The 10,383-nt window shown below is 43.1% G+C and overlaps 1 protein-coding gene across 1 annotated transcript; it reads right to left on the reverse strand.

The window, feature by feature from the left end:
- Positions 1-2,170: 2,170 nt before the first annotated feature.
- LOC109518402 (extracellular calcium-sensing receptor-like) lies at positions 2,171-9,830 on the reverse strand. Its single transcript, XM_019874218.1, has 10 exons — positions 9,623-9,830; positions 9,255-9,558; positions 8,575-8,661; positions 7,652-7,759; positions 7,303-7,469; positions 6,776-7,229; positions 5,155-5,385; positions 4,174-4,297; positions 3,626-4,098; positions 2,171-2,779 (listed from the first exon to the last, which is right to left on the reverse strand). The coding sequence occupies exons 1-10, from the start codon at positions 9,808-9,810 to the stop codon at positions 2,345-2,347; spliced, it is 2,571 nt and encodes an 856-aa protein (XP_019729777.1). The 5' UTR covers positions 9,811-9,830; the 3' UTR covers positions 2,171-2,344.
- Between the last annotated feature and the right edge of the window lie 553 nt (positions 9,831-10,383).

Genomic DNA, 10,383 nt, shown 5'->3' on the forward strand with positions numbered 1-10,383 from the left:
AAACTAATGCTGAAGGGGATCAAGGGAAGGAGAACAAAGAAATGAGGAAAGATGAGGGGAAGAAGGAAAGTGAGGAAGTGTGGCGTAATTGGGCCAACGCTTTGCTCTTGCGAGGATGACAGTTCTTGCCTCCTCCTTGTCTCTCTCATGCCTCACATCCTAATTTGTCCCGATAATCAATACCGCCTGGTAATTGCACTGAAGCAACACGCCCGTCCTCGTTTCCACGCACCAATACCTCAACAGCCAATCAACCGCATTAGCACGTGCATTATACTGCAGATGGAGAAATCTTGAACGGAGAAAATTAAAGTTGGGGTGGGGGGAGTCAACACAATGCCAGGTTTTAGGGTTTTAGTGAGCCTCCATCCCCATGACTGAACACTGCCTTCTGGGTCATCCATAGAATAGTCGACAGTAGCTACAGCAAGTCACATGACCTAAGATCACTCGATTCATTTATCGGCAAAACAAACGATGAATTTTTAAGTTGAATCTTAATTCTATCACCTTCCAGTTTATTTGTTTATTTATTTATTACCCGTACGTTCTAAAAATACGGATTCTTCTGCAGCAGTAAGGCAGACAACTACTACATCAATTCATAATTAGTGTAACATACAAAAGATGCTTTCTCACTGAGGCCACTTTCATCCTGTCTCGAGGAAATCGAGACCTGGATGGCAGTAAATTACTTCAATTTCAATAAAAAGACGGCAAGTGAGAGTGCTTGGTACCAGTGGCTCTTGTACATCCCATCCTGTGGACTTTGGTCGCCTGGCTCCTTATCTGAAGCTAACGGTCTCGAACTTGGGTCTTAAACCGGACAGTGATTTTAAATTAGTGCCGTTGTTCACTCCAGCTTTGTTCATCTTAGGCAGCTGGCTAATGTAAAGCTTCTCCTTTCTCAAGAGCGCTTTGCAACAGTCATTCATGCCTTCGTCATATCTCGGCTGGATTGCTGTAATGCACTTTACTTTGGAGTCAGCCAGTCCTCCATGAAGCATCTCCATTTGTTCCAGAATGCTGCTGCTCGCCTCTTGACTGGTACACGTTAAGAGGGAGCACATAAATCCTACTCTGGCATCGCTTCACAGGCTCCCAATACATTTTAGAGTTCTTTTTAAGATCCTAATATTTGTTTCCAAGTCTTTTAATGGCCTTCCCCCGCATTTTACTGAGCTCCTCTGCCCCTACACACCTGCCCGATGCGTTAGGTCTGACACTATTAGAGGTGCCGAGAACTAAGCGGAGGCTCAGAGGGGATCGAGCCTTTTCCGTTGCTGGTCCTTCTCTTTGAAATGACCTCCCACAAAACGTTCAGCAAGCTTCCCCACTGCGCATCTTTAAAACTTGTCGAAAAAAACCCTCATTTTTATTCTTTGGCTTTTGACTCAGCATGAGACTTGATTTTTAGTTTTGCTGTCTTTTTTACAGTTTAGTGTAAAATATTTCATGTCTTTATAATATTACCTATTTCTGCTGGCAAGTGTGGTCCAAATGGTAGTTTCTAAATATAATGTATTGTATAAATATGTATTCAAGTAACCTCTCAGTTTCTTTTTTCATATGTAGATATTTAGTAAGTGTTTGCCTTGTCGATATGCTGTTATGACAATAAGTCTGACCTCACTCTATGTTGCGGTGTGGTGAGTTTAATATATCTTTATTTATACAGCGCTTTCACAAATGTTACATGGATGAATATCAATAAATCTAAAAACATTCTGAAAGAATAAAACGCCTTTTTGAAAATAGATTTGCATACAATTGTTAAAAAAAAAGAATGTTTTTTTTAAAGCTGCATATGGCTGAAGGCAGTCCATCATTAGCTTCTGCTGCCACCAAGTGGTAAAATAAAAAGCAAGCATGATTTTTAATTATTAGGCAACACTGAGAAGATAATCCTCTCAATCCATCCAGAATGCCCCTTTTGTGGGACTAATAAAAGGCTTAAATGGCAGATTCTAATCCAGTTGTATTATGAATTGCAACATATTAGACCAGCAATCATTGTAAGGTATTTTGCCACAGCTTCCCTACATACAAAGTACTGTATTGTTAATTTCCAGGATATTTTTTTTCAGGATTCTGTCATAATACTGTTATTACATCCATATGTTGAAGCTCCAACCAAAATGACAACATATAGCTATCGATGGACTTTTGAAATGTACTCACACTATTTTTTATTAAGTTGTCAAATTCATTCATTGTATTTCTGAGCAGGAAAAAAAATATTTTGAAATCGAAAACAAGCTTACTTCACACGAAAGCGTCTACACTAAAGCACTTTCTATTACCAATCACCATACAGCGATTCACCTTTTGTCATCTCACTTTCTTAAAACCTGTCCATTCTGGACATGACGTGCTTCCTGGTGTTCTTTTCGGGCTTGAAGAGAATTAAGTAGCACTTTGGTGCAAAGATACAGCCCAGCAGGCCATAGCTGGAGGCCAGGATGGCAAATACCTCAGTGACTGTGGAATACTTTCCTGGGGAGCTGATGTAGGCGGGAACAAATGCCACCCACACGGCGCAGAAGATGAGCATGCTAAAAGTGATGAAGCGTGCCTCATTAAAGTTGTCCGGAAGTTTCCGGGCCAGGAAGGCCAGCAGGAGGCAGAGACAGGCCAGCAGGCCGATGTAGCCCAGGACCAAACCGAAGGCCACAGGCGAGCCCTCATCGCAAAGCAGAATGACAACGGCGCTCTCACGCGGAATCAGCTGGCGAGGGGTCGGGGGCGCCATGATGAGCCACGCGGTGCAAATGAGCACCTGTATGAATGAAAAGTTTCATGAAGAGAGAAGAAACACCCCCTGTCAAGATCATTAGCGTTATCCAAAGCTAACAAAGTCACGAAAACAATAACTGAAAACCTTTTGCTGAACGACAAAAAAACAACAACAAAAAAATTATCCACAAAAAAAACCTGAGCTTTTCAAAAAATTACAAATAACTAAAACTGCATTCTTTTTGTATTACTGTCCGTGTGCTCTTTTTGGGGCTTATTTCAAATGTATTTATTTTGGTACTACTGCAAGGCCATATAGTTGAAAGCTGTTGGAGAATTGTTTACTCTACTTTATTACTTAATGACCTTTTTTTTCTTTTCCACAAATACTGCATGTAATCAGAAAAACTCAAACAAACACAAAAACGAATAAAAACTAAACTAAAACTATTTCAAAAAAGTAAAAATAAATGAAAACTAGAAAAAAACTCATTAAAACTAACTCAATTGAAAAAAAAAATCACAATGAAAAAAAAACCCTCCCCAAACCACAGAATAGCGACAAGCTGTGTATAATTGATGCCCATAGAAATCTATTTGGGGGAATGATTTCTTTCTTTCTTTTTTGTTTTAATTACAACCCGCCCAAAAAGTCTGCAAAAACACAGCTAAACATTCAATATATTGTACATTTTCCACGAAAAATAGGGGTGGGGATAAATGTGGAAAAGAAAATCCTGTGAAAAAAAACACTTAGAAATATTGAAAAAAAATTGGGAGAAAAATCTGCGAATATGCCAATACGTAGGCTCCGAACAGCAGCTATGCTGAAGCGAAGCTTTTACTATTATCATTACCAATCTAAATGTAATCTATGAATAGCCCTCACCTGCACCAGTGTACAAAGACTAATAATGGCTTTTTGCTGTGTGGGCCCAAACCACTTCATGACTCTACTCCCAGGAAGTGAAGCCTTGAATGCCATCAGCACCACGATGGTCTTCCCCAGGATACAAGAGATGCAGAGCACAAACGTGATACCGAACGCCGTGCGGCGCAGCATGCAGGACCACTCGGAAGGCCGGCCGATGAAAGTGAGCGAGCAAAGGAAACACAAAGTTAAAGAGAAGAGCAGAAGGAAGCTCAGCTCTGAGTTGTTGGCCCTGACCACAGGGGTGGTCCTGTGGAAGGAGAAGACAACGACCACGGCGCAGGTGCAGAAGGAGCCAATGAGGGATATGGCCATCAGCGTGATGCCCATGGTGTCGCTGAATGAAAGGAATTCCACCTGTTTGGGGATGCAGGCGGTCCTCTCGCCATTGGACCAGAACTCGGGTAGGCAACGCACACACTCTATGGCGTCTAGAAAGTAGAACAGGAGCCCGTTGGCACACTCACCAGAGAGTCTTGTCACGTACGAATAGCGAGTATCCTCACCGCTCTGATTGCTAATCTCCCCTGCTGTACAAACCACGCAATCATGGCAGCAGATAGGGAAGTTAGGTCGGATCGCCTTGCGGGTGCCGGGAGGACAAATCTTGCTGCATACTGATAGCGGGACCTGTGCAAAAGGGGCAACACAAACTACACTGGTTCCTACAAGGCAGGAGTGTCAAACTCATTTTTGTCGCGGGCCACATTGTAGTTACGGTTTCCCTTGGAGGGCCGTTACGAATTTTGGGAAACCATATCAATGTTTAATCACCTGCACATATTACATTTACAGCGCATAACAAATTGATGAATAACTACTTTTAAAATCAGAAGTCAAGAATAATGACTGTGATTGTAGATTATATATGACAATTTGAAATTTTGGTTCAGACTTTAGCAAGCATCATGGAACTTGACATGCTTGATTTGCTTTTGCAGGCCACATAAAATGATGTGGCGGGCCAGATCTGGCCCCCGGGCCTTGACTTTGACACCCATGCTAGGTAGTCACACAACAAAACTGACAAAGTCACGAGATGCTTCATTAGGTACACACACACGCACGAGCTAAAGATAAGCAAGACAAGAGCTGGATCCAAAATTCTTCTGAAACTTGCATGAAAATGGTGGACCAAAGCAGAAGTCGAGTCCAAAATGCTCTTTATGTGCCTTCTGATTAATATTGTGTAATCAGGATTCTGCAGAAAACCCCGATCGTTTCTATCCAACTCAGGGGGCGCCATTTTGTCTTATACCGCCACCTGCTGTGGACTGAAATTGACGTCTCAGCACTCAAGGGCTCACCTTGCGATGCGCATGGTAAACTGAGCTCTCAAGACGACCCAAAAATGTTCCGCCCACTGTTGGAAAGCTTCATCTCAGTTGCAGTGATGGAACATTCTTGTTGGCATTTTTGATCCAGCTCTTGTGTTGGACGATGTACATAATGTTGTGTTTCAACCGGTATTTCAATGCCGTCTCTACTTGGGTCTGGTTGCCGTTCCACACGATGTCCTCGCTTTGGATTTGGAGCTTCTGCCGTCTGTCTCCGACCGTCTCGTCAAACTTTCCGATGGTGACAAACTGGATCGCTCCGCTTGGTTTCAGCTGCCAATTGACCAGGTCGTACATGGCCGCCGGGTCGCCATTCTCGTCAAATGCGATTTCATCCCCAAAGGAGTTGAAGTACTCCACTTGTTTTATGTAGTGAAGCAGCTAAGGACAAAGAGTACTGGTGAGATGATTCAGAACCAAAAATCCCTCTCAAAAAGGTTTTCAGCAATGACATTTTAGGATGAACCTAAAATATCCAAGTGTTCAATTTTTCTGTGGTTTGATCCATCAGTGGACCAATACATTTCCAAGGACGTCAACTTCTATGCCTTTTTGTGCCTCTTCCAGTCTCTCTGTACCTTTGTGGCAACCTGTTGATGAAAAACTGGCACTTGTAAGACCATTGGCCACATCCTTCTGACAACATCCTGTTTGAAAATTTGTAAATGTAAACATTTGGAAATATTTATAGAAATGGTTTGTGGTTGCTGATGCAGCTGTTGTTGTGCCCATTGTGCTCGGTCACCTGAAATCTGTTTCCAACCTTGTGAAAAAAATCTTTGCTTATTATTGTCAGAAATCATGAAAATGATCAGTCTTTACATGGATGAATAATGTCAATCATTAAGAAGAACAATGGACTGAATTTTGAGCAATTTTGTTTCATCTCAGAAATTTACTGGTAGTCCTTTGCATGGATCAGTACCAAAGAAGTGTGTATCGGTTTAAAAAGGGTTGGTGTCCCTGTTAAAACGAGACTACAATCGCCTCGAATGAGGCTTTTTTTCTTTTACATGGCGGTTTCCATTCACTCCATGAAATAGGAGGCAACACACATTCTCCGTTCATGCCCCCACATGTTCTCTGTTCATACCCGACATGTGTACACTCTGTGAACTGCCCACACGTGTCTGATTTGCAGCAAGGTGGTGTTTCTCTCCCTCTGAGTTGACGTGGCAAGCCAAGATTCGCCTGCTCACCTTAATCTTCAACTCAAAAGCTGTGCTGATTTCTAATAAGTGTTGCAATGCCAACAGGGATTTATTCGTCATTACAGTCAATACAGACTTGACAAAATGGTTGTAAACGGCAGGTTTCTAATCAACTTAACGGAGTGAAGTTCACATGGAAAAGTTCTAGCAAATCCATCCATTTTCCAATCCGCCTATCTCGCAAGGGGGGTGTGCTGGAGCCTATCCCAGCCGTCTTCAGGCAGTGGGGGGGGGGACACCATGAACCGGTTGCCAGCCAATCGCCGGGAAGACAGAGACAAACAACCATCCGCGCTCACACTCCTCGGGACAATTTAGAGTGTTCAATCAGCCTGCCATGCATGTTTTTGGAATGTGGGAGAAAACCGTAGTACCCGGAGAAAACCCACGCAGGCCCGGGGAGAACATGCAAACTCCACACAGGGAGGCTGCAGCTGGCTCTGCACTGTGAGGTTGTCGCGCTAACCACTTGACCACCAGGCCACCAGTTCCAGCGCATTTTAGGTTAATTCTGGAAAAACCCTAATTTATTGTGAGTGGTGTATTTGGTAAAAAAATACCTGCCATGGCTTGATACTATGTGCATCTGGACACGCCTGAAGAGCAAAAGGACCTTTCCCATCTTCACAGCCTCCCATACTCCTCAGTGCATACACTATAGCATGCACCGCTTTATAGACATTGTAAGATATCCTCAGCTGGGACACATCCGAGTAGATATTTGCCACCGTCTTCAGATCTTCTGCGCCAGTGCATGGCAGTTTAACGTTCCTCTCACCCAGGCTGCATTGGAAAACTTCTTCCCAAAATGGTATCAGAAATGGGTCTTCGCTCGCATCGGGGCTAGATGGATGCAGGCGGAGCAGGAAGTCCTGCAGGCCGGGGATGTGCACTCGACGGATGGCAAAGCCCATGGAGCCCTGCAGGATGGCACGGTACTTCTTGGGAGTAGAGAGAACAGCCGCTGTGCTCCAAGCCTCGCTGGCAAGCCACTGGATCCCATCCAGACCCTCCCTGCAACGATATAATGATACTGTATTTCAGAGAATGTCACACGACGTGATTTAAAAATCAAGAAATATCGCACCGGAGAGCTTCATCGAAGAGCGCTGCGGCGTCCTGTTCCACGGCAAACACCAGGATCACACGTGCCCCGGAGGAGCGGATGTTGGAAATGATGGATGAAATTGCCTTGCGTGCTCGGTTTTTGGGGATGATTTCATGAAGGGCCACACAGGCGCCGAGTTGTCTGACCTGAGATGTACGGTGTTATATTGAGCCAAGGCACATACTGAAAGACTAGATACATTTCACGGCACACCACTCAACAAACGTGCCACAAATAGTATATTCAGGACCCTGTCTTAAATTCACTCACTCAGTGTGACATGTACTGTGGTGACCGCATTGAGATGGTGCCATTGTTGTTCACTCACTTCATGAACAAAGATGTTCGCGCCACCACGACCGTACGCATCGTCCCCTGCAATCACACCCACCCAGCTCCAGCCGAAATGTTTGACCAGTTGGACCAGTGCATTCACCTAAAATAAATATACACCACAGTCACCTCACCCCACATTGAATCTGGCAGAAGAATTCACACCACGAACACAATTACCAAATTTATCACAACAATCACAGATACACGCGGTGAAAGCATTACAAAACATCTTGGATTTTAAAACAACAACAACAACATGAAATAACTTTTCATCATTAGAAATTGTCGATAGCAGCACCCAAAGTGAACTCATATCCATCCAAAACCCCACAAAATGTAAAATAAAGGCGACAGTGATACATTTAATCGTGGTTGGGCTTACTTTGGAATACATTTTCTTTATGAAGGAAATAATACAACTATTCCAAAAAATAAACACTGTTTCTCAACTGAAACAGATTTTGGTCCAGGAATATAGATGAACATATACAACAACAAAAAAAATCATTCAAAATGTAACATTTCCATCAGGCTACTACCTACACAGACAAATGGTACCATTCACCACAAAGCGTGATTGTACAGTTTCAAGCTGCATTTTGAGCTGACAATATTCAGAAGGCTTAAACTCCTGAATTCAAACAGGCTTTATTCAAGGTTTTTTTTTTCCAACTCGATAACCTTCAGACAGTTGTTTGTCACTCCTGCTTGAGGCTACAGACTTCTGTCTGCTATTTGAAGGCCAAAGTCGAGCATACCAAGCCAGTTCCTATTTTTTCCTTTTTTTTTGTAATCCTCTGTTCTCCACTGCACAACACTCCATCCATCCATCCACTCTACTTTGAAATAATTTGTTCAGTTTATAAAACTTTCAAACGTCTGCACAAAGACATCTGGACCGTGAGGGTCACTCACCTGGAAGAAGTCACTGGGCATGGTCCTTAGAAAAGCAGGAAACTCCTTTTTGTCACTCAGACAAGCACAGCTAGAAAAGTAGCTGACCTAAGAGAAAATAAAGAACACACAGTGTTGGGAAGATTACTTTGGAAATGTACGGTAGTGACAGTTGCAAGTTACCCTGTTGAAAATATAATAGTCGCATATTTTCACTATTTCATTTAATTAGTCAAGGTAATCTAACTAATTACATTTGATTGCTTATTTATTTAAAATGAAAAACTGAACTGCAGGAACTATTTTTCCTCTTGGTCCAGCAGCAACAGCGTAGGGTAAACGTGTTCAAACATTTCTGTAAAATGTCCTTTTTTTTATTGGGTATTTTTAATTTGTAAAGAAAAAAATTGAAATAATCAAACTTTCCAAAAAGCAATTGTGATTTAAGTACATATTTTCTCTCAGTAATATAATGGATTACTTACCGACATTTTGTAATTAGATTACAAATTCTGACATGTAATTCATTATTCACCAAACCTGCGTCAACCTTCTGCATAAAAATCCACTTTGACTCAAAATGCTTCCAAAATTCTTGGCTTTGGAATGAATTCAATTACCAAAAAAAACTAAAACAAAGAGAGAGAGAGAGAGAGAGAGAGAGAGAGAGAGACAGAACTAAAATTGGATTTGCCTCTCACCTGCGGCACGTGGAAGACCCCCAAGAAACGGGCCACAACCAGAGACTGGGTGGAGCCTCCATCCCCTATCACGACAGGTACGGCCCCCCTGCAGATACTTTGGCCCCGCAGCCCCCCTTCAGGCATGGAAGCGTCCTCGCTGCCCATCAGCTCCATGGCGGCCTTGAGAGCCTGGTGAGGGCTACTGCACGAGTCATAGATCTTATATCCCAGAGTGATGTTGGGAAGCAGTTTTCCCTCCCTGTTGATCTCCTCAATGGCAAAAATCATGGTCTGCATCCAGCGGAATGTCCGGAAGTTAAATCTGTGGGGAAAATGGGATTCAAATGAAATACGCTCTCTTGATATCATCTCCTCAAAGTGATTACCTGGTGCACTGTGTGGGTGGGGGCTTGGTGGTGAATGTCAAACTGGGCTCCATCACCATATCGTGAAGGGAGAAGAGCCCCCCTAAGATGATGTCCCCTCTTTTTTCCAGCACGGGCAGGCTCATAGAACCTGGGATGAAGTCACAATGTTGGTTCTGGTCTTGGAAGGATTTGTCAGGGAGCAACATTGACACCCACAGGATGCTGCAGACCAACTGTACTGTCCTCCACCAACACCTGGGCATACTCCAAACCTGAAACATGTCTTTCCAAAAATCCTGATTAAAAAAAAAAATGCTTTCAAAGGCTACGAGTTCTTTTGTTTTCCTCTCTCGTAGACACCGTACGCAGCGTTTTATTGTAACAGTGCAAGCGCTCCACAGATAAGCCACAAGCATTTATAGCCTTGAATGTACACCGACTGTTTATGCCTCCTGTCACATAGCATCACTATCAAATTGAGCTGATTTCCCCAGAGTCAGCAAATCAATGGAAAAGGAAACCTGGTTTCCACGTAAATAACAAGGAAGCACTTCAGCCCAAACGGACACCAGACATTAGCGATGTCATGTCTGCTTGTCACGCCTGAGCAGGCCTAAGTCAACCTTTAGTGATACGGCGAGACGGACGGATGCGCACACGGTACACACGCACATATGCAACACACACAAGTACGCAACACACGCACACATTCATACACATATACATACACACATATATACACACAGATACACAGTATATATATATATATATATATATAT

This window comes from Hippocampus comes, unplaced genomic scaffold (genome assembly GCF_001891065.2).
Source record: "Hippocampus comes isolate QL1 unplaced genomic scaffold, H_comes_QL1_v1.1 scaffold125, whole genome shotgun sequence".
Classification (NCBI taxonomy): Eukaryota; Metazoa; Chordata; class Actinopteri; order Syngnathiformes; family Syngnathidae; genus Hippocampus; species Hippocampus comes.